The 27,569-nt window shown below is 40.4% G+C and overlaps 3 protein-coding genes and 1 long non-coding RNA gene across 5 annotated transcripts; 2 read left to right on the top strand and 2 right to left on the bottom strand.

Moving 5' to 3' along the window:
- Window positions 1-1,147: 1,147 nt before the first annotated feature.
- On the top strand, window positions 1,148-9,046 carry LOC143359264 (nardilysin). Its single transcript, XM_076797097.1, has 14 exons — window positions 1,148-1,557; window positions 1,638-1,726; window positions 1,854-2,032; window positions 2,130-2,243; window positions 2,318-2,513; window positions 4,812-5,017; window positions 5,084-5,254; window positions 5,342-5,685; window positions 5,764-6,264; window positions 6,345-6,495; window positions 6,606-6,739; window positions 6,840-7,218; window positions 7,323-7,839; window positions 7,935-9,046. The coding sequence occupies exons 1-14, from the start codon at window positions 1,205-1,207 to the stop codon at window positions 8,099-8,101; spliced, it is 3,501 nt and encodes a 1,166-aa protein (XP_076653212.1). The 5' UTR covers window positions 1,148-1,204; the 3' UTR covers window positions 8,102-9,046.
- Window positions 9,047-9,991: 945 nt separating this feature from the next.
- Window positions 9,992-23,233, bottom strand: LOC143359265 (constitutive coactivator of PPAR-gamma-like protein 1 homolog). Of its 2 annotated transcripts, XM_076797099.1 has the most exons (17): window positions 22,758-23,233; window positions 21,484-21,869; window positions 21,237-21,409; window positions 21,048-21,161; window positions 20,825-20,971; window positions 20,371-20,746; window positions 19,918-20,178; window positions 19,435-19,815; window positions 19,223-19,361; window positions 18,972-19,097; window positions 18,783-18,900; window positions 18,405-18,705; window positions 17,877-18,121; window positions 17,471-17,599; window positions 16,012-16,112; window positions 15,652-15,919; window positions 9,992-15,595 (listed from the first exon to the last, which is right to left on the bottom strand). In XM_076797099.1, the coding sequence occupies exons 2-16, from the start codon at window positions 21,689-21,691 to the stop codon at window positions 15,652-15,654; spliced, it is 3,087 nt and encodes a 1,028-aa protein (XP_076653214.1). In that variant the 5' UTR covers window positions 21,692-21,869; window positions 22,758-23,233; the 3' UTR covers window positions 9,992-15,595. The 2 variants fall into 2 exon arrangements, with proteins under 2 accessions (XP_076653214.1, XP_076653213.1); XM_076797098.1 differs by lacking the exon at window positions 22,758-23,233 and adding an exon at window positions 22,647-22,751 and having other exon boundaries at window positions 9,992-15,919.
- LOC143359305 (uncharacterized) lies at window positions 16,630-17,363 on the top strand. Its single transcript, XR_013083093.1, has 2 exons — window positions 16,630-16,916; window positions 16,997-17,363. It is a non-coding gene; the product is annotated as an uncharacterized LOC143359305 (long non-coding RNA).
- Window positions 23,234-23,280: 47 nt separating the features above from the next.
- Gp93 (heat shock protein 90 Gp93) lies at window positions 23,281-26,855 on the bottom strand. Its single transcript, XM_076797116.1, has 4 exons — window positions 26,675-26,855; window positions 26,491-26,577; window positions 25,608-26,214; window positions 23,281-25,480 (listed from the first exon to the last, which is right to left on the bottom strand). Exons 1-4 carry the CDS (start codon window positions 26,718-26,720, stop codon window positions 23,794-23,796), a joined length of 2,427 nt encoding a protein of 808 aa, XP_076653231.1. The 5' UTR covers window positions 26,721-26,855; the 3' UTR covers window positions 23,281-23,793.
- Window positions 26,856-27,569: the final 714 nt, after the last annotated feature.

Consider the following 27,569-nt stretch of genomic DNA (forward strand, 5'->3'; position numbering starts at 1 on the left):
AAGTGTACTTCCGTACAATGGGACAGTAGGGCTCTCATCAGCGAGCTAAGGTTTATGACCGGCTCGCCTGCACGCCCCCACTTAGGTCACCCGCTCCGAGTATTTGATCTACCTGCACGCGTATGCGTTTTGCTCTTCCCTCCCCATCGAGCCACTGTTAATCTTCGCAGTTATTCATTATCGAAAAATATAAAAGTCTAAGACAATCTATTCTCAGGTTAGTTAGCTCAGATTCTGTCAAACAGTTTTTCTCAGCTTACCAGAATTCAGTCTTTTGACCTTTGGTGCGAGTACCAGTGTGGCGGCCTGTGCAAAGAGCACGCCGACGAACCGCCAGCATACATTGTAGACGCGGCGGCGACCTCGTATAAATACACATCAATATTATACAATATTTATATATCCATTCCTTCAAAAACTATTTAACGAAGTTTAACGTTAATTTTCAACATTATAAACAATTTTGCAACAACACATTTTTACGACTGTACACTGAACCCCGGTGTATAATATAAAGGAATATATAAAATACCGTTCTTCACATCTAGTTATTTACATAAATCTAGGAAATAGTTGTTATTGCATAATTATTTTCAATAAGGGTTATACAAATTCTGAATCAACATTTCATTATCAAAATATATAATAAAACATCGCAAACATTTAGCATTGTCAATATACTAAAATGCTTGATAATATCGATGTGCTGATCTTCCCGCTGTAACTCGCATCATGTCATTTTACGCCTGATTTTATTTCGAGCCGTTCGCTTCGTTGCGAGCAGCTCGCATCGGTGCGGGTAGCTCGCATCGTGCGAGTACTCGACTCGACTCGCACAATCGAGCCGAGCTAAGCTCGGCTCGCATTTTCGGGTACTCGCACAGCCCTAGCTGGCAGTCTTTATATATATCTCGTCGGTGACACGATTCTGTTCCAGGAAAGACGACACGATTCTGTTCCAGGAAAGACGACACGGTTCTGTTCCAGGAAAGACGACACGGTTCTGTGTCATGCTAAAAGACGACACGGTTCTGTGCCATGCTAAGGCTGAGCAGATGTCAGCACTATATCGGGAACGCCGAAAACCCGGGCGTGAGCACTCTCCTATCCTCTCTGATAGAAGATTATCGTATTGATCGTTCGAAACACCGATACCACAGATTATAAAGCAAAAAACGATTTGATGACGCATGGTGAATGGTAAATGGTAACACGTTTGCAAAGATCCTTCCTTTTCGCAACGAAAAATAGAAGTTTTCTCAAGGTACTTCAACGCAGCATTGAACGAGCGCCGAGTTTAATGATAATGTCGAAAAGTTATCTTCAGACTCCACCAGAGAAAAAATTGAAAACAACCAAGGCCTCTGTCGATTCGCCCAAGACCGTGACCACCTCCGCCGAACATAACCTCAAGAACGCCAACACTGTTCTTGTTGACAGTATGAAAATTGAAAATAGCAACGAAAAGATCCCAAGCGATGTCACAGCGATACCACCAGTGAAAGTCACCTATTTAGACGTACCCGTCAAATCGGGTAACGATAAAAAGGATTACAGGTGATGGAAAGGCTATAACGTATATCTAACAGTTGTTTTTTTTTTTCGCTTATACAATCATTTCTTTGTCATTCTTTCAGAGTAATTCAACTGGAAAATGGCTTGGTAGCTTCGCTGATCTCTGATATGCATTTTCCATCTTCTCTAGATTGCAATAGTGAAGTAAAAGGTAACGGATGCTTTGGGTATCGAATCGATTAATAAATTTTATTAATTTGTTGCATTTGCAATGCCAATTTAATTCAACGTGATGTCCTTGCTAACGTATTAGCTGTAACCACCCGTTCTATTATCAGCAAATGCAATACCTAGTGACAATGAGAGCGAAGAAGACGATGAGGACGAGGAATCTGAGTGCGAGGGAGACGATGAAGACGAAGATGATGACGATGACGAAGACGATACAGAAGACGAGGAATTGGGGTTAAAGGATTCGCCCTCTCATAAAAAACGGGTGAAGAGAGAAGAGAAACTGGTATTTTCAGTTGAAACATACAATTTCATGTATATTTTATGTAAATGCGTGCGTTGTTGATATTCTCAGACTGCAGCTACGCATATTTCTTACATAGGCAGCTTGTGGATTATCCGTGGGAGTAGGAAGTTTTAGCGATCCTCCAGAAATTCCTGGTCTAGCCCATTTTTTGGAGCACATGGTTTTTATGGGATCCGCAAAGTATCCACAGGTATTGATATTGAGTGTGATTTTTAAACAAGTTCGATTTCAATATTAATCCTTTAACATCCTATACCTTTCTAGGAAAATGATTTTGATGCATTTATCAAAAAAAGGGGAGGTTCGGACAATGCCTTTACTGATTGCGAAACAACAACATTCTACTTTGAGATACAAGAGAAGCATCTTTTATCCGCTCTCGATCGATTTGCTCAATTTTTTATCGAACCTTTGATGAAAAAGGATGCTATAAACAGAGAACGAGAATCTGTAGACAGTGGTACGTGACAACCAGAACGAAAATGATCGTTCCGGTTAATTACACTGTCCAACAAAATTAAACTTTTTTCGAGTTTTGCAATACCTGTTGGGTGATTCTTATAGACTTTGTCATCCTAAAACCGAATCTGAAAGTAGAATTGCTCCATCACGCAACGTTTTCGAAAAATTTTGGTTTTTGTAAAAATGCCCGATTTGGTACGAAACGACGTGTTACGCAAAAACTAAATACGCGAGAAAGTTCAAATTTGAGTCAAGAGATAGAGGGGACTCTCCTCTACATATTCATATAGTCAATTATATTTTTATGTACTTCCTAATAGTTGTAAATGGTTGTTAAAGTTTGAAAATGTGCCGACGCGGGTACTTTGTACGCTCTATTTTTGTATTTATGTGAAAAATCCTTTATCTAGCAGGAATTTACTATACAGGAATGCATTCTACAGACATTTCTGGTAAAGAAACCATTCACGAAAAGTATTTGGTTCCCTTAATGTACGAGAAGGATCAGAAAATGTTAATTGACAGCGTGTGCGCGACGCGTTCGCGCCAGACGGCCATTGCAGCCTTTTCGCGACTCGCCAGGGCCGTCGCTATGCGTAGTCGACGTTGGTACCACTCAAGTATGTCTTTGCTTACTATGCTTAATTAAATACATTTTTTTTTGTCTTTTTGGGTCCAATCATTACAAAAGATTATAAAAATACGAGTTATATTCACATTTCATTGTGGAAATGCTTAATAAAGAAAATTGACCGCAGCAATGCGGTGACTGGAAAATTTTATTTTCAGTAATTGTTGTCTTATCTTCATAATTGTAATAACAATGGACATTCAAGATTCTTCGGATTAAAATAAGTCCAAACACTATGTAAATGGGACTATTTTTATCGATTTTATTGATCGAAGTACATAATTAAGACATAGATTGCTCTATATTAAATCGATAAAATCTCGCGGAAGTGTATAAATCAGCCGGACTGTTTTTGTTATATTCATGACGAAATTATTTTAAAATCAAAACAAGGAATACAATTCCAGCATTAATCTTTCATCAAGATATTTCAACAATGGAAAAACGTTACAAAGGAAAAGACTTATGTGCGGATGCTTGCTGATTACTGCTGGACACTTATTATTGAAAATCGGGATACCAGGAACAAACGTCAAGCAAGGCGGAAACATTTTTAATTTGTTTACATCAGAAATAGGTAACTTTTTGTATTCAATTTTCTTTATTAAGCATTTCCACAATGAAATGTGAATATAACTCGTATTTTTATAATCTTTTGTAATGATTGGCACCCGAAAAGACAAAAAAAATGTATTTAATTAAGCATAGTAAGCAAAGACATACTTGAGTGGTACCAACGTCGACTACGCATAGCGACGGCCCTGGCGAGTCGCGAAAAGGCTGCAATGGCCGTCTGGCGCGAACGCGTCGCGCACACGCTGTCAATTAACATTTTCTGATCCTTCTCATACATTAAGGGAACCAAATACTTTTCGTGAATGGTTTCTTTACCAGAAATGTCTGTAGAATGCATTCCTGTATAGTAAATTCCTGCTAGATAAAGGATTTTTCACATAAATACAAAAATAGAGCGTACAAAGTACCCGCGTCGGCACATTTTCAAACTTTAACAACCATTTACAACTATTAGGAAGTACATAAAAATATAATTGACTATATGAATATGTAGAGGAGAGTCCCCTCTATCTCTTGACTCAAATTTGAACTTTCTCGCGTATTTAGTTTTTGCGTAACACGTCGTTTCGTACCAAATCGGGCATTTTTACAAAAACCAAAATTTTTCGAAAACGTTGCGTGATGGAGCAATTCTACTTTCAGATTCGGTTTTAGGATGACAAAGTCTATAAGAATCACCCAACAGGTATTGCAAAATTTTTTTGGTGTTGGACAGTGTTATCTAGAAGAGGGGCCTCCTCACCGATTTCAATAATCTCGAAATATGTTGTCAAGCTCATCATCCTGAACAATTTTTTCTCATATATGTTACGGCCGCTCGGCTTTAGTTGTTTAGATATTCGCAAAAAACAGCGGTCCTCCTCTGCCCTACAGGATAAATTTGGTCATTTGGTCATTAATACCAACAGTTTTTTTGCGAATATCTAAAAAACTAAGGCAGAGCGGCTATAATACGTATAGGTAAAAGTTGTTCAGGATGATGACTATGACAACATATTTCAAGATAATAGAAATCTGTGAAGAAGCCTGTTTCTAGATAATTACCATCGTTTCGAAAGGATACGAAATAAAGCTAAACCTATTCTATAGAATTCCAGATGGCCTTGCCTTTCGACACGAATAGAGGGGAGCAACTGCTTTGTAGTTTCGCGAAACCGGGCCATCCGGTCTCAAAATTCATGTGGGGCAATATGGTAACGTTACGCGATAATGTAGTCGACGAACGTTTGTACGAGGAACTGCACAAGTTCAGGGAACGTCATTACAGTGCTCACAGAATGAAGCTGGCCATACAAGTGAATATACTTTCTACACTTTTCCTCGTATCTTAAACAGACGAAGAATCCAAGAAATTTCCACAGGCTAAACTTCCATTGGACGTGTTGGAAGACTATGTGAAACAATGTTTTTCGAAGATACCGAACAATGGATTACCCCCACACGACTTTACAGCGTTCAAAGGAGCAAAATCCTTTGATACACCGAGTTTTCGAAGAATCTATAAAATTAAACCCGTAAAAGATGCTTGCAAGGTACTGATTATCGCGTATTTGATTACTGGTTCGCCGTAAACTCGGCTACATCGATTTGAAACTTGGTCTCTGTTTCTGTTTCTTCAGGTAGAATTAACGTGGGCGATGCCTTCCTTGCACGACTTGTACAAAAGTAAACCACATTGGTACTTCACGCAACTGATCAAGGACAAAGGAAAAGGCTCTTTAATGAGCTACTTAAAGAAAAAAATGTGGTGTCTCAACATGTACACTACAGAGGACGAAAGCGGTTACAGGCACAACTCTATGTGCTTGTTGTTCAGCTTGTCGCTCAAGTTAACCGAGCAGGGACACGAGCATCTGCGAGAAGTATTGAACGCCGTGTTCTCCTATATTAATATGATACGTAGGGAAGGGCCTCTTAAACGAATACACATGGAGATGGAGAAAATAAACGAAACGACCTTCAGGTGAATAGCAACAAAAAACAGATTGCGCCTATTCAAAGTTACAAGTTACATGTTCCGATACGTTATTATCGTTTTTAGATACATGGACGAGGAAGCACCGGTCGAAAACGTGAAAGATTTATGCGAGAACATGCATTATTATTCGCCGCAAGATTATATAACTGCTAACGATTTGTTCTTCGAATACAATCCTGAAGCTATACAAGCGTGTATGGACTATCTGACTCCGGACAACGTGAACATTATCATTTCCGATAAGAAATTTAACGACAAGGAATTTGAGAAAATCGAGCCATGGTTCAAAACGAAATACACGGACACAGAGATACCGAAAGAATGGGTGGAATGCTGGCGCACCATAGATCCATTCCCCGAGTTCCATTTACCACTGCCGAATGTGTTCCTTATCGACGATTTGAGCCTGATCCCTCTACCCGCAGAGGTTCCGAAATACCCTACGAAAATTTATTCGGATCGAGTGACCGAGATCTGGTATCGGCCCGACCCCAGATTTCGTTTACCCGAATGCTACATGAGCTTTTATATTGTAGCACCCGCGACTATGTATTCGCCGAAGAGGTGAGCTTTTACGAACGTACGAGCAACATTACCGAAACAACATCGTTAACTTGTTCACAGTCTCGGTGTTTGATTTACAGCGCTGCCATGACGGACTTGTGTCTAACGATATTGGATCATTTGCTGGCAGAAGAACTGTACCCTGCGTTGCGAGCAAACCTACATTACGAAATCTACACGGACAACAAAGGTGTCGTTTTGGAAGTGAGCGGACTCAGTCAGAAAGTGCCGGTGAGTAGTAGCGAATCGTGAAATATACTACTACGATTCAAAGGTTTGCGTATCTTCTGCTTCGTGCTACCGTACCTCGTCCAACAAAACTGTCCGTTGTCTGTTTTCAGTTGCTGTTATTCACAATTGGCAGGTACATTTCCGAGTACATGACACTGCTAACGGAGGAACTGTTCAACGTACTCAAGAAGGATTTGATCAAAATCTACTACAATAAATTCTTGCAGCCCGAAAAGCTAGTGTAGTATGCGACAAATCATAACGTTTACTATACAGACGCGGTGAAGCGCATGTCTGCTGTGTGCTCGAGCTTTAATTTCACGAATTGTATTATTGTATTTCAGCGACACGAAGCTGTCCATTTTGGGGCTGGAATATTGGTCAATGAATGCGAAACACATGGCCATCGGCGACGTCGAGTTCGACGAGTTCGAAAATTTTGCCAAGCACCTGACCGACCACGTTAACATTCGGAGCCTGGTGCAAGGAAATATGACCCAGGACGACGTTGTCAAAAACGTGCAGAGTTTCGTCGAGACATTGAAGTGTGGACCTCTACTGCCCGATACTATGCCACAGAACAGGATCACCCAAATACCCGTGGGTTCTCACGTCTGTAAAATAAGGAACTTTAATAAGACGGACGTGAATTCCGTCGTTACCAATTACTATCAATCCGGTGTGATGTCCATTGAATTGTCGGTTATAATCAAACTTCTAATTGTAAGTACAGTGAAGCGTAGACGAATACGCAGATTCTGATGCCGCGAAGGTCATTCGGTCGCGAGAACTAATTTCCACGATGTCGTTGATCTTCTCGATCTCAGATGATTATGGAGGAGCCGTTGTTCCATCGACTGAGAACAGAGGAGCAACTAGGCTACAACGTGTTCTGTCATAGCACAAATACTGTCGGCATCCTCGGCTATTCCGTGACGGTCTGTGCGCAAGCGGACAAGTACGTTACGGAACACGTGGACGATAGGATCGAGACTTTCTTGAACGCGTTCAAGGAGATTCTGGAAGCGATGACCGAGACGGAATTCGAGAGCGTGAAGGAAGCGTTCATCAAGCAGAAGCAGTGCGCCGACATCAGCTTGGAAGAGGAACTGAACAGAAACTGGACAGAGATTGCGTCGGCCAACTACATGTTCGACAGGATCGAAAGAATGATAGTTATGACGGAGCAGATCAAGATCGAGCAACTTAGGGAATGGATCGACTCTCATACCATCAATGGTAGTAACTTGAGGAAGCTGAGCGTGCACGTGGTTGGAACTCGGAAACCAACCGATTCCGAGAAGAGCAACGAAATCGTTGACTCGTCCGATACAAAAGCAAAAGGTAAATATCAGAGTACAGTTTGTTGAACCGTATGCGCATCCAAAAACTTGAAAGCTATGATAAACCGTGGCTCTTCGCTTCTTTTTCATTTACAGACGGAGAGTCGGAAACGGATTCGGAGGAAACTGGGACCGCAAAGTACCCGCTCGATTACATTCTTAGCCCGGAGTGTGAAAAGGACACGTGTACAGTGAATTACGTCACCGACATAAACCAGTACAAAAGTCAACTGTACACTTACCCTGTACAGCATATTGTCTAGTGATACGAACCTTTATTACATTGATATACGTATTGATGCGTACAATAGTACGAATAGTAACAGAATTGAACAGAAATGTAATCAATATCGCGGCCATTGCCAACTATTGTGTGTCTCTCGATGGAAAGAAGGGAAAGAAGAAATCTTTCTTTGAAAGCAAGATCATGTTAGATTTTTTTATATATAGTTCTTTTAATCGTATTCAAGACATGACAACACGTTTCAATAAATCATTATTAACTATCGAAAATGTCAGCCAACCATCTCCGAGAACCTCTCACACGAACAGCTTTCTTACAAAATTTCACTGAAAGTTTGTTTCCTTTACTTCGAACAGTGCAAAGCGTTTTTCTCATTAACAGACGATCAGTGGAACCTTAACTGGTCTACTTTGCAGATCTGTGTTGTGTAATCGCGTTTCTCTTTATCTCCCTTCTTTTGTTTTTTTTTCTTTATACATGAAAGAACAAAGGAGATATATATATATATATATATATATTTTGTTTTTTGAAAGAAACAAACTTAAACCATCTGCCCTTGGAGAAGCTTCTCTGCTCGTTCGAGATAAAGAAAAAGGATTCCTCTTTCGTTTCCCGGTGTACGGTTTCGCTTAGCGTTTTATTTTTCCTCTGATCGAAAAGAAATATGCCATTCAACCAGCAGAGTGATAGCGTTCCAAACAACAGATTCACATAAAAATATGTCAATGCAATTTGAATACTCTAAATTGTTTACAACATCCATTAGAAGTGCATTTTGCATTTAATATTTCGAATAATTATTGAATATATTGGTTTCTTTCCGTTTGTAGTATTATAGAATTGCCACTACATTTATATAATGATTACCTCCTACGTTCCAAATATGTATCTGCTTTAAGAGTACCTTTAAATGTGATGGTTTTTTTTTTTGTTAGCTTTCTAATAAATTCTCGGTTGCCTCGTGTTCTCGCCAGCACTGATTCTTCTTCCATTTTCATTTGTTGTATACAATAATTAGTGTGTTATTTCCGATCTATACATATGGGTTCCCTCTAAAGTGTTCGACGACATAGAAAATCGTGCTCGACGACTCTGTTTCACTTTTGTTTCTGTTAATCCACGAATAATTTTATACGGATTTCGCGTACGCCGCTTTCTTTCTTTATATCTTTTCTTTCAACTTTCGCATCGGTCTTGACACGTTCGTTCAATTAGCTCTTTCGTTCCAGTTTATCAAAACTAGCAAAAAGCATAGAATCAGCTTTGCTCGACACTAGACACGAATGGGGTATATGTTACAACAGTAAGTTACAAGGTAGAATAATCCAACAGGAATACATCGATGAGACTGTATGTGTGTGTATGTGTGTGTCGGAGAAAAATGCGGGGACCAAAATGAGTCGGTTGTCTGCACCTCTACAGAAGTTTTTTTTTGGACGCAACACGGTAAACGAATCAACTGACAGGGCTGTTTGCCGGTTTGCTTTTTTCTGCTCTTTCTGCTGATTTTGCTTGTTTTAATTGCGTTACATGTATATCGGATAGGCGATGGTGACCGAAGTGTCTACAGCTTCGTCTATGTGGTAGTTGGCGCGGTATTGTAACGGCGTTTTCGCAGTTGTGTGTTTCGAAGTCCGTTTCGTTTCAGGCAACAACGTGACAACTTACCGACCCATGTGGTTCAAACTTTTAAACAAATTGCATGACCGCTGACAACGCGCGTACAGTAATTCTTTCGCTTCGAACGAGCACGATCATCGTCCGGCGCTAAGCGTCTCGATGCTCGACACCACAATTCATTAACATTTTATTTTCTTCGGAGAACGACGTTCGTTCTTTTTTGTGTTTGTTTGTTTGTTTTTTTTTTTTCTTTACACGCACGGATCAATCGATCGCTTTGTCCCGGCTGTTTTGTTTTGTTTTGTTCTGTTTAGGTAATTGCGGAAAACAAAGAAAAGAAGAGAGAGAGACACTGAAAACGAAAACTAATAAAACGTACCACGATTATAAATTCTAACAATACATATTACAATGGTCAACATCCTCTGCACGGACTTTGTATCGTTTAATAATCGAGTCGCCATTCCCTTTCTCGTTTAGCCGTAAAAAATAATAGCAGAATATGCACGTGTGTATAGTAATATTTAATAAGAATATATAAGAACGGGGCCCACATACGTTTGCAACTACGTCGATAAGTGTTATGTTTTCTTGTTATTTCCCTTTAAATTCGTTACGTTGTCTTTTTTTGTTTTTTTTTTTCACTTTATTGGATAGTTTTGTTTTTTTTTTTTTAATATTTAGTTATTTATTTTTCTTATTTATTTTACTGTCTTTGCTACCGTACTTTGAATATATCTCGTTAATAGGTAGGTATGCAAGCGAAGAAACTATGGTGAATGAGAAACTTAAAATGTAGCGCGTTCCGAGCATTACGTAACGACTCATCCGTCCCTTTTATCCGTCGTTTTTTCAGAAGAGAAGTCAGAAGAAACATCGAATGTTTTCTTTAATGCCCATTAGTTGCTTGCTTCTACGGAGGTTTACGGGCGAAACAATAATCGCGAACGCGTTTACGCACCGTCTCATCAAAGTCGCCATACTTTATTCCTATATCCTTCTCATCTTCTTTATTATTTCTTTCGATCTTATATTTTTCTTTTTTTTTTTTGTGTGGTTTTTGTCTTTTTCTCGCAGCAGTGCAGTAGTGCGACAGTGCAGCAGTGCAGCAGCAATACCATTCGAAAAGAAATCATTGAAATTAAACGATCCGCTCGATTTTTCTCTTTTCATAGATATATTCCTTCTATGTATGTGTATATGTACATATTATAGTTGTGTGATTCGTCGCGAAAATACCGAAGAACTTCTAGCACAAATGCGATTTCAAAATCAAACGGTGAACAAAAAGTCGACTAACTATAATAGTAGAAAATGAAAGTAAACGAATAGGTAAATAATAACAAAAGGACGGAACCGAACGGCGAAGCAGCAACGCGGTTTTACATTTGTTGATTGCCGAATCGATTGTTCGTCCGGTGAGAAACGATTCGCGTTTCCGTTATGGAATTTGCTCGGAACGAAAGAGTAACAGCGTCGGGAAAAAATAATACAAACTGAATGTGCGAAGAGCAACGAGAGAGTACGGTCGTTTGGAAAATATAATCGCAAAAGTAAAGGAAAAAAAAAGAAAATTACCTCTTTGATTGACACACCGTGTGTCTCTTTCGTTTCTCACCTGTACAACAAGCGTTTCTCTATCTATCGCGTTCGGTTCCGGATCCCGGGTACCGGGTTACCGGTTTTTAGCATGGTTACACAGCGCGTAAAGTGTTTAGCGGCACATTAAAACTTCCAAGTACAATAATTCACGTTTTTCTCTGTTCGTTCGTTACCACAACAGCAACTATACGCAATCGGATCGTTTGCAAAATGGCTTGACCTTCTAAAAGTACACAAGAGAGTTTATTTTCCTCGGGTTAGGTGATTTTCGTGGGCCCCTATTTTTCCATTATTCATTTACTTTTACTTCATTTGCTTCATTTATTTCACGTGTTTTTCTCGCACGTTTTGATCGTACCCCAACTTATTACAACGAAAGGCAGGCAGGCAGACAGGCAGGCAGGCAAGCAGGCAGACAGGGACAAGACAAGCTGTTTGCCTTTTCGTCCTTTTCTTGATCGTCGATCGTATTACCACGCAACTTTCTCATATACTGTTAATTCTTATTTTCGTTCGCCATACGCTACCGTTTGCCTTGGTTTTCTTTTTTTACGATACTTTTCTGTTGTTCAATGCGGACTTCGTGATCTGAGATACAGCTTTTTTTCACTTGTTTTCATACGTTCACATTTCCTCAGTTTTCCTTTATATTATGTATGTCCATGTATTGCTTGTTCGCTTCATTTACTTATCATTATTATTATTTATTATTATTATTATCATTATTAAATTATTCCTTGTCTGCGCACACGTTGATCGCGTTGATTGCGTTCCTCGTGTTCTCATCATGTGTGTTTGTGCCATACTTTATTTTTCTTTTCTTCTTCATATGTTTCGTCTTCGCCGTTTTGACTTTTATATATACATATTTTTTGTTTTGTTAGTTTCGTTTTGTTCCTCGGAAAGAAAATCTTCTAGCTTTGCACGAAAGCGTACAGTGGGCGTTTTTACATTCTACGTTTACTCTCGAATATGTTTTACGTTCGTTCGTTCGTTCTGTTCGATCTGAAAACGGTGTGTCTCTAAGACTTCTAGATGTACGATTTATGCCGTCGTTAATTCTATTTTCATATTTCTTGGTTAAACGTTCGAACAAGATCCACACGATGACCTCTGTTTCTCGAATCTTTGTATTTGATTTATTATTCTATTTCCTCACGCATACGCAGAGACACGTAAGAAAACAACACGCGCGCGTGTGTGTGTGTGTGTGTGTGTGTGTGTTTGCCTGTATCGTTTTTGTTCAATTGAAAATCGTGGAACAGTAGCGAATGATTTAACTGTGAACAAACACAGCTGTTCGTTCGCGGAACCTCGTTTTCTTGCATTCTGTGTAGTATTCGAAAATCGTCTGCGAAGCAATCTTCCATTTTTTTTTTAGAATTTCATTCGGAAAACTGTTTACTATATGCATATGCTCTCGTATCGAAGCTGACACGATGTTCGCGTGTCCTTTTTCTTCTTCTTGATTTTCTTCTTTTTTTTTTCTTTTGCAGGTTTCAATTTCGCATTCGTTAACAGTTTCTTGTTTCGATTAAATGTTTTAATGTGCCAAACAACTCGGAGCCTCCGAGAGTTTCGGAGACACAGAAGAATTAATCAGATTTTTCGTTTGTTTCTTGCTTCTCTTTTATCAATCACGGATGTCAAACATGTTCAACATACCATCATCGGCTAAAGCACTTTCATTCTTCTACCCCCTCTCGCTTTCTCTTTCACACTCTCTTTTTCTCTGCGATCTTACTTGTTTAACGTTCTCTCTCTCTCTCTCTCGCTCTCTCTCTCTCAGACTCGTTTAACCACCACTCAAATTATATAAAGTTTCTCATTGTCTTAATGCATTTTACGCAATAACAAATCTACAAAAATATAACATTTTTTATTCTTATCTCTCGTTATATTATCTCAATAAATGGTTTTCTCTCTCTTTCCCTCGTTCGCTCGTTCTCTCTTGCTCGCCTTTCAATTAGTACTGCGCGCTCAAGACACATTCTATTTGCCTCGAAACCTCTGCTCTCTCTCTCTCTCTCTCTCCCTCCCTCCCTTCCTCTTTAAGAATCGTGTTCTGTCGTGCTGTCTTGTTTTTTTTCTCGTTTTTACACGTTTCCGCATATCATACTTAACGGATAAAATCCATTCATCAATGATCTTTGGTAGAAAGTCTCTCCGACTATTCTACGCTATAAATAGTATTTCTTGTTTTGTTTATGTTTCAACATAATCATTCCCTATCCCCGTTCTCACGGCAAGCGCGCAACACGGTGCGCTTTTATGTACACCAATCACACCGTGTGTGTGTCACTTCTAAAGTAATCCTATTCGTATGTACAATTAAACGAAGGATATACATTTCTTAAAATATGCTACACGAGGGCGCAAACAACTTTTAAAAGTTTCACTTTTTTTTGTCGAACATCAACGTGCAAAAAGCAAAGAAAAAAAATGAAACGACGATCTCGTTCTAAAAATATTTTTACAAAAAAAGCTCAACTTTTCACCCTTCCCCCAACCTCCCACTTTCCTCGGGTTAACAAAATTTAGAATTTTGAAAACGGCCCAGATAATAGAATTTCGAATTTGCGACGGCACTGTAGCATATTTTCGAAGCAAAACCAGAGCGTACCGTGAGAGCAAACTCTTTCAGAGAACTTCGCGCCCCTTCTTTTTCTTCTACTACTTAGATTCTAATGTTCTCGCGGTAAGCCCCGAAAAACCACGATTACAATTATCGTGCACAAATTGGTAATTCGTTCCGAAGTCGAACAAACGCAACGCATTCCTCTCGCCTCCTCGACGCAACAGCAAATAAATATATTTCGTAGGGACTGCGTGTACGCGCGCGCACAAAATCACCAATCTCCTCCTCTTCACATTTGTATTTTCGCGGATGCGCGCGTTCACGCAGTACCAACATTCTTCAACATCCCCACGCTTCTATATACATTTTTGTGGTTATTTTTTCCCTAAATAATTTCACTCGTAGTCCTTTCGCACGCACGCACGCACACATTCTCGCGCTCTCTCTCTCTCCCCCTCTGTCGTCCTCTCTCATTCTCTCTAACCGCACAGCGATTCGCAAGTAAACAATCAGTCAAAATCCAATACGCACGCTCTCTCTCTCTCTCTCTCTCTCACTCACACATAGAATATTTGTCACGCGCGCACTCGCTCGCCGAGCATTCACAACTTACACAGATATATTATGCTATATATCGGAAACCTCTAATCTAAATCATATATAAATATATATTTTACCTATATGAAAAGCATCAGTCTCCATTTGCTAATGAACGTCTCAGTATTCTATCACGCGTGTTCTCGTTGTCCGCGCGGAGAACGAGAAAACCACCCATCGATGCTGTCCCCCATTGTAAAACAACAATGTTCGTGAAACTTGTCGTTTGCATGTCTTCAATCCGGTTCGCGGCTGATCAGAGTACTGAGACCGTCAATGCGAGCGTTTCATATAATACCGGAAAATATATATTTTCATTGTAAAAAAAATAATCACACTTCTTAAGAATTAAATACTTATTAGCAGCTGACGACGACTTGTTCTCGTTTAGTAAAATTAGCGCACGCATACACTAATCAGTCGAGTTCTCAATCCATTGGTGATTTTCGAGCGCGGTGTAGGTTGAAACGACGCTCGTCTAGCACAAGCACGATTTTATCCTTGCATCGTTTCGTTTTTTTTTCTTGCGTTATTTCTAACCGTTTTTCTCTTATTCTTTTTACTGTTTTTTTCTTTCTTTCGCGTTTTCTTTTATCTTGTTGTTGTTTGTAGTTGTTGTTGTTTCTTTGTTTCGCTTGTTTGTATCTTACGCATTGAATGGTACGTTTTGGCAGTGAGGACATCGTATTGTGTACGTCGGAAACGGGTCACTATCCTGTGTACGTGTGTATTACATAGTCTCTTGACATCGTTAACCGATGCATTGTCTCTTATATTAGTTTAATTAGTTTTGGCCCCATCAGAGCTTTAGACATTATCGAGTGATTCTGCGCGCGGACATTTGAGGAGTCTCTCCGGCACTGTGTTGTGCATTATAGCGACTTACGTTAAGGCGAAAACGTATCGTCTCTGCGTCTCGAACACACTCGCGAGAAACAACGATCTCTCTCCCCTCTCCCCATTACTCGGTAGCGTCTACTCGGTAAAAGGGAGAACGAACAATGTACATGAATCGAGCTTGTAAACATTGCGTTCAAATGTCATGTGCCGCACAATCACCTCGTTACACGTATAATAAGATTTTTGATTGCAGTCTTAAGTCGTATCCGGGAGTGTCTAAAAGTCGATAAAAAGTCATGTATATATATGTTTATATATATATATGTAAATACCTAATTCTTGGCGGCGACCGGAGCGATCGGAGCGATCGGAGCGACTGGAGCAACCGGAGCAACCGGAGCGACTGGAGCAACCGGAGCAACCGGAGCCACCGGAGCCACCGGAGAAACCGAACCGATCGGAGCGACGAGAGACGCATCCCCCTGGCCTTTCTCTATTCCTTTGCAATTCTCGACTGCATCTTCGAATTGGCCTGGCACCGGCACCGACAGCGGCTGCGGCACCACGTCCTTTGTCGCGTTCGTGTTCGGAATCGTGTCGCTGTTCGCAACAACAACGACAATGCTCGTGAAAATAATTGGCCCGTCATGGTTGGCACAGATTGGAGCAATTACAATTACTATTTTACTCACTTGTAATCGGTTATCCCATCGACACCGTTACCTCGTCCCCTGCTGTCTTTCTTCTCGGACTCTTTGCTCTTCTTCACGGTGGTCTTCTTCTTCCCGGTCGCCTGAAAATTGAGTTCGGTAAAACTAATAGCGTTTTGCCATTGCTAATTTTGATAGAAAACAGAAGAACCATTGCAACCGAGATAGAAATGTGCCTCCGATGTTTTCCATATATATGCATAGGTACATATACATACAGGGCGTCCCACATAAATGGGAACACCTAAATATTTTTCGTATTTACAGTCCTATCAGAAAACTTCAGAGGACAAAGTGACACTATTGCAGGGGGCAATTATAATGGTGAAGAAAAAAATGTTTTCAAGGTCACCGATGTTTTTTAAATGGAATAGTATATTTTTTCGATAGCATGATAGACAATAAAAAACTGAATTTAGTGGATACCACCTTTTGACCTTGAAATGACCTTGAGCATGAATAATCATGTTGAAGCGGATGAAATGTGGAAGTTTAAAACTTACGTGTTTCAGCAAAGATTGCGCGTTGTTTACGTCGGGTTGACCTTTACATATCATAATAAATGTTCGAAATAGTTTTGATAGTAAACAGCGTAAGACCGTGGACCGTTAACGTATGGTGCGGAATTTTATGCAGTAAAATAGTAGGCCCGTACTTTATACAAGAAACTCTTACTGGTATAAAGTATGCTGCATTTTTACGCCAGGATTTGTCGGGCCTTTTAGAGGAAATTACGTTATTCGATCGGGAGCGCATGTGGTTTCAACATGATGGTTGTCCAGCGCATTATTCTAAAGTTGCTAGAACGGTGCTAAATACGAAATATCCTGGACGCTGGATTGGGCGACGAGGACCAATTCCATGGCCAGCCCGTTCTCCGGATCTGACACCATAGGACTTTTATCTATGGGGCAAGATAAAATGTATTGTGTACAAAGATAAACCCACAACGCCAGAGGATATGCGGCAAAGGATTACTGCAGCATGTGCTTCAATTACGTCTCAGGAAATCGACAATGCCTACAGATTATTTATTAAAAGATTGCATAAATGAGGATGGTCAACATTTCGAACATTTATTATGATATGTAAAGGTCAATCCGACGTAAACAACGCGCAATCTTTGCTGAAACACGTAAGTTTTAAACTTCCACATTTCATCCGCTTCAACATGATTATTCTTGCTCAATGTCATTTCAAGGTCAAAAAGGTGGTATCCACTAAATTCAGTTTTTTATTGTCTATCATGCTATCGTACTAAAATATACTATTCTATTTAAAAAAACATCGGTGACCTTGAAATTTCATTAAAAAACACGACATAACAAATTTTTTTCTTCAGCATTAGAAGTTTTCTGATAGGACTGTAAATACGAAATATATGTAGGTGTTCCCATTTATGTGGGACACCCTGTATAGTAATAGCCCAGCTATCGTTTACCTTCATTTGAGTCTTTTTCCCGCGTCCCGCTATTTGCGTGCGGTTGCTACCCCGTGTCGGAAACGTTGATCGACCCATGGGAGCGAACCCACGTGGAAGACCGTATTTCAGACCGCCGATCGACGTTACCTAAAACAAGAACGTATGTCGTAACTCAACACGTTCACTGCCGAACAATCGTCCTCTAAAAATCCTCCACAAAATCAAAGCAATGTAATCAAGTAATCATTCTAATACAATAAAAATTGTAAAGTTAAAGCTTATCATAGGGATTACTTTTTGAATTCTTTTAGATCGTACAAATCCCAATGTCGGTCGGTTCAAGCAACTATGTTATGAACATGATAAATTGTTAACCGTTGAAGAAAGCGAAAAAGTTTCGGAATTTTTGGATCTACATATGTACCTGCGGTGGGAGTCGTCCACGTGGATGACCCTGTAGTGGTTGAGGCAAACGACCGGGTTGTCCATAGTTGGCACCCCATTGACCAACCACGACTCCAGCAATCTCCAATTGGCCACCGCGCGACGGTATAGGTCGACGCATTAATCCGCGTTGAGGCATTGTTGCGTTTCCGCGGCCGCGCATCAAACTGTCGTTGAGCGTACAACTGGCGGCTAAAATATTTTGGGGCACCGACACACGAATACCTGGGGAAACAGATCTACGGTTACGTAAAAATACCGCAAACTAAATGTATCAGCTTTGAGATTCGAGGGCTAAGCAAGGTGTGACGACCACGAAGCAACAGAACTGAATTTACTTTCCTTCCAATCCGAAAACATACCGCTAGGAGCGTGCATGGCACGTCTAGGTGTTTGGAAGAAAAAATCGAGCTCTTTCACGAACGTTCACGAAAATGGAAAATGATAAAGAAAAGATGGAAAAGGCTGTAACAAAAAGAAAAGAAAAGATTAATTGATCGACAATTACCTGGGGCAACAGGCATCGGCGGCCGTGCAAAAACAACATTGATACCCTCCAGTACGGCTTTCCTCATCCGTTCTACCTTCACAACACGTTCTATATGGCCACTGCAGAGTTCCAACAGATTTTTCGCTATCGTAGCACGGGCTAACGTATGGTGAAATAATTTACCGTCGAAATATAACCACGGGCAACACATTAACCATGGAATTGGTGCGCCACAAGCATCGTTAGCCAAGAGAGCAGTTTCGACGCCAGCCATAAACAATGTAGCTAGCTGTACTCCGCGGGATGTCACTAAAGGAAGCTACGGAAATAAGGTTGATTAGTAATTTGTTGGGTGGAATTGACGATGCATGCGAGGTGTGGTGTAAGCTTCGGTACCTGAAGATCTTGTAAATACTGAGCGTTCATGAGTTCAGGTGAAAATGCTTGCGCGATGAAAGCGTCTAGCTCCTGGCGACGCAGTATCTTGATTATATCTGAGAATGACATGATATATCTGGAAGAGAAATAAGCTGCGTTAAACCAACACGAATCTCCACAAGCGAAACATTCGATTGTGTTAATTACCTTAAGACACAAGCCATGACCAGCAAGTGTTGGGGTACGTAGGTCGTATTTAACATGAGGGGAGTGTCGGACCTCATGCAAGTCAAGAATCCTCTTAGACGGCGGCGTTTATCATCTATACCTGTGCTGAAGGATGTAACGCATCATTTTTCTACGTGTTCGGTTGATTTAATGTCGTACGACGGACGGTAAGCATCAACATGTAATTGTAAGAATAAGATCGAGATGCGACCAAGAGAAAAGTTTCTCACCCAAACCACAAACGTTGAATCGTGGGAACGCCCCAACCGATTTGTTCCGCCTTGACCAATTCTGGGACCTGATACGGATTCGATTTGGACCATACCCACTCTTTTATCACAACGTCCGGGACTTCGATCTTTTCGCTGTCTGCGGGAGACACACCAAGAGAGCGTAGCAACGACTTCAACGAGATCGAGAACGATCGTTCTACAATACTTACCACCTTTCTCTTTACTTTTAGCTGCTAAATACATTCGATGATGCAGATTGAACAATATCGCGTACACCATCTGCCTAACGGGTCTGTAAATCAGATGAATAGATGGGAATTCACGATGATTCTCGTCCTCCAAGAGGACGGGTAGTTTAATCTCGCCGGCGATAAGAATCTGGTAGATATGGGGAGACATTAATCCTTTCTGGTGTCTCTCGGACGCGGTGCGCATCACTTCTGGCACAGTGGTAGGAATACTAGTCGTCTTCTCAGCTTGTCTAGCAGAATCGGCCGTTGCGTGGGATGGCGAAGTGGCGGAAGAACTGCTACTCGAACTCGACGAACTAATTAAAAGGTTGTGGGTACCGTTTATAGCGTGTCCATTTCCTAAACAACGTTTCACCGGATTAGAAAAACAAAACAAAAAAACACGGAAAAACGCTAACCACGGTTGTTCGATCGTTCAACCGCGTTCGCTTTCTCTCTTACTTTGTTCCGTTTCTTCCGCTCTAATATTATCGGCATCCCCATGACCCTGAATACCGGGCGGGTCTATCACAATTTGCGGAGCAGACTTTGCGTTCACTGTCGCTTGCTTGTACGCGTTTAAACTCTCGCGTTCGCTCTCCACAGTTTCGGACGCGAACCTTGACGTCTCTACATTCGAATCGGCATCCGAGGTTGCCGGCGTTTCAGTTGAATTCGACGTTGGGGTTTGTACCGCGTTTTGCTTCGAGTCCAATTTATGCACTGGAACACACGTTTGTTTGCTTCGCGTTACTCGACCTTAAGGAATTTAACTGGAGAGAAAGACTGACTGGCCGACCGACTAACTAACTAACTGACTGACTGGCCGACTAACTAACTAACTGACTGACTGACTGACTGACTGACTGACTGACGATAGAAGCAACCACGCGGAATCAGAGCGAAAATTCTTACCTCTGTTCTGTTTCACTGGTTTGTAATGCAAGAACCCTTCTTTCGTTCCATTGATGTAGTACTGAACGGATTGTCGCAGTTTCGAACACCTTGGATCCGCCAAAGTGCCAAACACTTTTTGCGCCACCACATCCAGTTCAACGGATGGAAGGTCTTTGACGAAATTGGCTATCGCTTTTATCGTAAGTTCATTTTTATCTGTATTCGCTTTGTTTAAGTTGGCGTTAACGTTCAGTTTCTTATAAAAATCAGTCAAATCCTGTTCGGTCAAGATATAATTTCCCAGTAGTGCAGCCACCAAGCATAATCTATCGGATGGTATGTTCAATGCTTTTAAGAGTTCGGGGAGTATGTATTCCTTTGTGTCGAGAGAGTCCTTGAAGAAAAATATAATCTCGCTTAATCGTTCCGCTAATTACGCGAATAACAATTATCTGAAGACCCGTGCCTATACCTTGTACGTCAGCTTCAGCTGTTCCGACGAAAAATATCGTGGAGGATCGAATGCCGCGTATTCCGCGTCATCGGCAATCAAGCCGTTGAAGTTATTTTCTCGACAATAAGCAATTACTTCTTGATGATGGTCGTCCATACTGCATAACTGTTTCAACAACACGGTAAACAATACAATGCCAAGACACATAACGTTATGAGATATTTTAAACAGTTTTACTTACAACTGTAACGTTTAAATGTCTCAGAGCCATTCGCAGACTGGTTCTTAAACAAACAGGCGGAGTCCACCAAATTTTTGGCGGTGGAGTACCTTTTATTGAAATGTGTTTCAATACCTGTACAGATGATTATCTCGGATTGAGTAAATGTCCTAGGAGTTGTATAGTGCACAAATAAAAAAAATAGCTTACGTTGTTCACTTTAATCCTGACTTGTAGTTGATTCTGTATCCAATCCGCGCGTCGGGGAGATTCGAAACATCCATTGAAGAATACAGCCAATTCCAAGCCTGACATTTCTGTTTTCTGTATGAGGACTGCCAGAAACTGAAGCATTCGGTTCCATTGTCCTCCGCAAGTCCAATCTGAAGGGAAAAAGATCGCTGGTTAATACTAGTTCAGTAGCAAAATAATATTGCGAACAGGAAGAAACGTGTACCTGAGAAATAGCCGCCATATAATCTATCTAAACAGCATTCTCCGTCGAGAACTAACTTTAATTTTCCAGAATGCAACTGCTGCGCTTTACCGATACGATTGTGCTGCCTTTGCGTACTGGTACGTGCGATTTTCAACAGATCAACTGGTACGGATCCTCCTTGTACGTAGTTGCTATCCAGAAAGACTTGCAAATCTTGGATGCCCATTTTGATCACGATTCGGTTTACGACGTAATGTTACTACTTAAATGCTTAAGTCTTTCGTACGGTGTTATAACTTTTTTCTGCTTATTTATTAACTACAGGTGAGAGTGTTTGTTTAATGTTTTGCTTTAAATACTTTTACAACTTGAAGAAATCTGATTTCAATTTCAATAATTTCAACCTGAAATAAATACCATTCGTCAATGACAAAAAAAATATATGCACATACACATATATTTCTCACATTTTAGAGGAATCCTTGTCATAATTTAATTGTAAACTTAATTTTAGGGAAACTTTCAAGTTTAGTTTAATTTAAAAGGAATTTTAATAATAAGCTGATTTTAGAGAAAATTTAGTAATAATTTTTGTATATATACATCCTACATTTTGTTCGTTAACAGGTGCATTTGAAATACAGCCGATACAAAGTACAATGTTCAAAATATACTAAACTATTTAGTATAGTTATGTCGCGTGCTCCGAGCATTAGAATATGGTAAAAGAGAACCACTCGTTAACAAATACGTGAGAAAAAGAAAAAACGAAAAAATATACACGACATGTATATAATATAAATTCCGGCAACGATATAGTAGATGATTTCTATCGCGTGTAAGCGACTACACTTCCGTTAACGTAGAGTGTCGCGTAGACGAATCGAAAAAGGTTGAAAAAAATACTGAATGATCGAAAATTTGTCATATTGGGAGTCGAAGTATGCCGACGCCATTTATTTTGTTTATATGTGATCATTTGTATATCGTCGGCGAGTTCTTTATCTCTCGACGGAAGATTCAATCTTGTCAAGGCTGTCTGTGACACGCGAATGGATCAAAGACAATCGGTTTCGATTAATCCTGATGTTTCTCGACGAATTGAACGTGACCGAAAAAGAAGGACTGCTTTATAGACCGGCATGGCGAGTAAGCTGTTCGCTGTTCAGTGGGAAACTTACACAAAGGAATTCGCACGGTTTCGTGACCAGTCTCCCTTTACAAACGACACCGCGCGAATTCCACCGAATCCAATCTACGCGATTTCATCCGGGAAACGTGATGATACTTACGTTAAATTAGCGATAATCATCGTGGCCCCAAAGAAACACAAAACACACGGGTTTTCAGAGTAGGTGACGTCGGATTCGAAAACGGAAATGAGCGCTCGGCCGCGCTCGGATATCTACGCCATTTGTCCCGGTTCCAACAGAATCGAGCGTTCCCATTGGTCTGTCCCCGAAAGCGACAGCCATGCCGGAAACGAATAATTTTACATTGTTTTGAAATTACCGACTACAAAAATGCAAAATATAACAGAATTATTATAAAATTACTCTGAGATCACGTATAAAATGTACTTTCAAATGCGTGGCACTGAGTCTTAAGAAATTTTTTATACAAAGAAAGGACCGTGCAAGCAGAACAAAATTTTCTCCATCTTTTGTACAATCGTTATTGTCGATACGCGTGATACGCGCGTTTTATTTAAACCTTAACTACGCGCGTACGTCCGCTAAACTTTGAAACGGAAAAGATCTCTATAAGAACAAATACAAAGAATAAATGGTAAAGTATAAAATCATAACAATAGTGTGACATTTCGGTAATCTTTTAATATATCCTTTTATACAAACACATTCATTCGCATCACAAACATGCTATGTTTTATTATATTCGATGAATGAACCTTCTTTTAGGTCACTATAAAAAAAAGTGAGAAAGTCGAATGAAATAAATTACAATAATAATAGTAATAATAATAATAGTAGTAGTAACAACAATAATTCGTTATCAAAGGTGTAGCCTACGATGTGTCTGCAATATTGTAGACGTATTACTATGGATGAACTTAAAACGCGGAGTATTGTACCCTTCGAATTTGTGTCTTTGTAATAATGCCATTATCATTACAAAACACTTTAAATGCTGCAAAAGAAGCATCGAAGAACACTTCTTCCCCTTTCTGTACAATTACAAGAGTTTCGATTGCAATGTCACGACAATAGTCAAGATTTCGCACGACGCAATCGAACACTGTGTAACCATACATTGTACAGTTACCTATACAGTGACAAAGTTGGACTTATGCGATATAGTTTTCATAGGTTACAGTTCTTCGTGCTTTTTCTCGTCTCTCTCTTCCTCGCTCGCGTCCATGTCTATAATGTTCTCCGACTCGGAGTCTAGCTCCTCGTTATCCATCGAGGCAGATTCCTCGTCTTGCATTTCGTCTTCTTCGTCTACTTCTTCTTCCGGTAGTTCGTCCAGAGGAATGTTCAAAGTTTTCCTCATGAGTTCTTCGACGCTCTGAGCAAAGGTTGCAGTTTCCCTGAGCATATATCCAGACCGAAGAGTAGCCGTTCTGAACATCATCAGTGCAATTTCTTTTGCTGTTTCATCGGCGGTATCTGCGTTCACGCGTCGCAGCAGTTCCCTGATCAATGGATGCCTCGGATTGATCTCCAGCGTCTTCTTTTGATTCAAGTAATAATTTTTCTGTGGGTCGTCGCTTTTCTGATGAGCGTTCGAAATCGCGAGTCTTTCCATGTTTCCGGTCCAGCCAAACATACTGGCGATCAACGCGCACGGAGAGTCCGTTAATCGCTCGGAGACTTGAACTTTGCCGACATGATCTTTCAGAATGTCGTTCAACCATTTGATCAACGGCTCGAACGTTGTCTTCAGATATTCCATTCTCTCCTTGGCTTTGTCACCCTCGTCAAGAGAGAAACCTTCTTTCGCCACGTTCTGGAACTTCTTGCCGTCGAATTCGGGAAGAGCTGAAATCGCGTATTCGTCGACGGCTTCGGTCAAATATAGGACCTCGTATCCCTTCTTATCCAGTCTTTCGACAAATGGAGACTTTCTCACCTCTTCTTCGGAAGAGCCTGCAATATAATAGACGTATTGCTGACTGGGCTTCATGCGGGAGACGTAATCTGCCAGAGATGTTGTGCCTTTCTGAGTAGATGAGTGGAAGAGCAACAGTTTCGACAGTCTAGCCCTGTTCTGGGCGTCTTCGATCACGCCCAGTTTAATGTTTGTGCTGTATTCTTTCCAGAACTTCTCGTAATCTTCTTTGGGAATCTTCTTGATCATGTCTAGCACTTTCCTGATCAGTTTCTTTTTGATTACCTTGATCAGCTTGTGTTGTTGCAAGTTTTCACGAGATACGTTCAACGGCAGGTCATCGCTGTCGACGATACCGCGAATGAAGGACAAATAGTTGGGCATCATGTCGGTGAATTTATCGGTGATAAACACTCTCCTAACGTATAATTTAATGTTATCGGACTTGGTGCCGTAGCGATTGAAGCTATCTCCCGGTTGAACTTTCGGAATAAAAAGAAGCGATTTGAAGGTGACTTCGCCTTCTGCTACAAAGTGAATCTTTCCCAAAGGTTCTTGAGTGTCTTTCGTCAACGCTTTGTAAAAGTCATTGTAATCTTTCTCCTCGACTTCCGATGGTTTCATAGTCCATATAGGTTTCGAATCGTTTAACAATTCCCAATCCCAGACGGTTTTGTCGACTTTCTTCGTCTTCTTTTCTTCTTCGGCATCCTCCACCTTCGCGTCGTCTTCTTCGTCTGATACTTTATCTTCAGCCAACTCTTCTTTCTTGTTTTCGTCTTCCTTTATGGGTTTCTCATTGTCGTCTTCTTCTTCGTCGACTTGAATAACTTTGCTGCTCCACAGATATATGGGGAAGTTGATGAATTGCGAGTACTTCTTCACCAAGTTTCTGATAGTATCTTCTTCCAGGAAATCCAATGCTTCGTCTTTCAGATGAAGGCTGCAACCACAAATCAATCAGGTTCATTGAAAAACTTTACTAAATCGGTGTACATGGTATACCGCGTATATAGCGTATGCGTGTTAACTCGGCTCAAAGATATTAAAAAAAATGTTATTTTCTGTACCTGACTGTTGTTCCTCTCTTCAAAGTATCCCCTCTTGGATCTTCAACGATACTGTAGCTGGAGCTATCCGACTGCCAAATGTATTGTTTGTCGTTGTTGTGTTTGGATGTGACAACCACGGTGTTAGATACTAGGAAAGCAGAGTAGAAACCTACTCCAAACTGACCAATCATATCGTTCAAATCCTGAGTGTTCGAAGTCTCTTGCATTTTGCCCAAGAATTCGGCTGTTCCAGACTTTGCGATCGTTCCCAGATTATTAATTAGTTCCTTCTTTGTCATACCGATACCAGAGTCGGTTAGACTCAATATCTTGTTTTCTTTGTCGGATTTTATCCTGATCACCAACTCGGGATTACTGTCCAGGACATTCTTCTCCGTTAGGGATAATAATCTGATCTTATCCAAAGCATCGGAAGCATTGGATATCAGCTCTCTAAGGAATATATCTTTGTTGCGGTACAGCGAATTAATAATTAGTTTCATTATACGATTGACTTCGGTCTGGAACACAAATTTTTCAGCCTTGTCTCTCAGTTCCTTCATTTGTGCTACATTTAATCCATCCAACTTTATCGCTTCCTCTTCTCTCTGGACTGCTTGATCGTCTAAAAAGACACACGAGCAATTATTATAAATGCAAAAAGTTAGTTTCAAATTGGCTACAAACAGCAATTTAATTGTTCATGAACCATGTAAACACGAGTCAAGTGGTCCATTTAAATTTGTCTAGGATAATTAAGGGAAAGGGGCGTTTCTCGCAACTGTTGTTACCAGATAAAGACCCCATTCGTACACTTACTTCGAGTAACTGCATATCAATCAAAAGTTGGCGAATAAAACAAGATTGAAAAGTAAAAAAGAAAACAGAAACTCTGTATAACCTGTTCGAGATCCTTCCCGACTGACACCCAAATCGTTCTCGACGGTTCCAACATTTTCTTCGACTTGATCTTCTGCTCTAGCGAATCCTAAACAACGAACAGGAAAATTTTTATTGCGTTACGGTTAACGTGTAAGTCTGAACACGTTCTTCCTCGATAATTATCCTTTTACTGTATAACGTACCTGCCAGAAGAAACAGGACCGACACCAATATTAACGCTTTTTTCATTGCTGTCGTAAAAAGTTTACGAATAATCGCAGAAAAAATACCGGAATTATACGGGTCCGAGACAAACACAACGCTTCGTTGTTTCAACACTGTTCAACACCGACCAACCGACTGTCATACAATCAGCCACGACGCTGTGTTATAGCAAGAAGAATCCGGGAACATCCACCAATCGGATGGACCCACGCAATACAGAATTACCAATCAGAGATAAGCCGGCTACAGCTCGGTCCAAATGTCCTTATCCTATTGGCGGATAAACGCAACACATGGCATTCGTCAGTTCCAGAAGTTTCTATTCTAATTCTTTAAATTGAAAACAAAATTTATGTTAAAACGCGCGTTTCATCGATTTTCATTGTATCTGTTCGTGAATAAACATATCGGATGTAAATTCTAATTATCCTATCTGCTCTTTTAAGAAAGTCGATTAGATTATTATCGATTGCGCGTCGAATGGTAAGTTAGCGACAACTACGCCATCGGTAACGCACATAACTGCAATGACTGTCGGTAATCTTTTCCCGCCAATATGATTCGTATACAAATATATGAATACGAATTTATCATTTCTTACGTTTCACGTTCGTTCACGTCTCAAAGTAAATTAATATTAAATGTTCCTTGATAAGAACAAATCGGTACGATCAATCTAACGTTACAGATCAACGATCACCGACAGCGATAGAAACAATTCGTTAAGGAAGCAGATCGTTAAAAAAACAAAGACCGGATATTACCATTGCGCGCTACGACAAAATCCTAATAGGTTTCATTTATATTCTACATCTATATGTGTACAAATATACATGTATCATATGCAGAGTCTACAAGCCGAAACACTTGGAC

Source organism: Halictus rubicundus, chromosome 11 (genome assembly GCF_050948215.1).
Source record: "Halictus rubicundus isolate RS-2024b chromosome 11, iyHalRubi1_principal, whole genome shotgun sequence".
In the NCBI taxonomy this organism is placed as follows: Eukaryota; Metazoa; Arthropoda; class Insecta; order Hymenoptera; family Halictidae; genus Halictus; species Halictus rubicundus.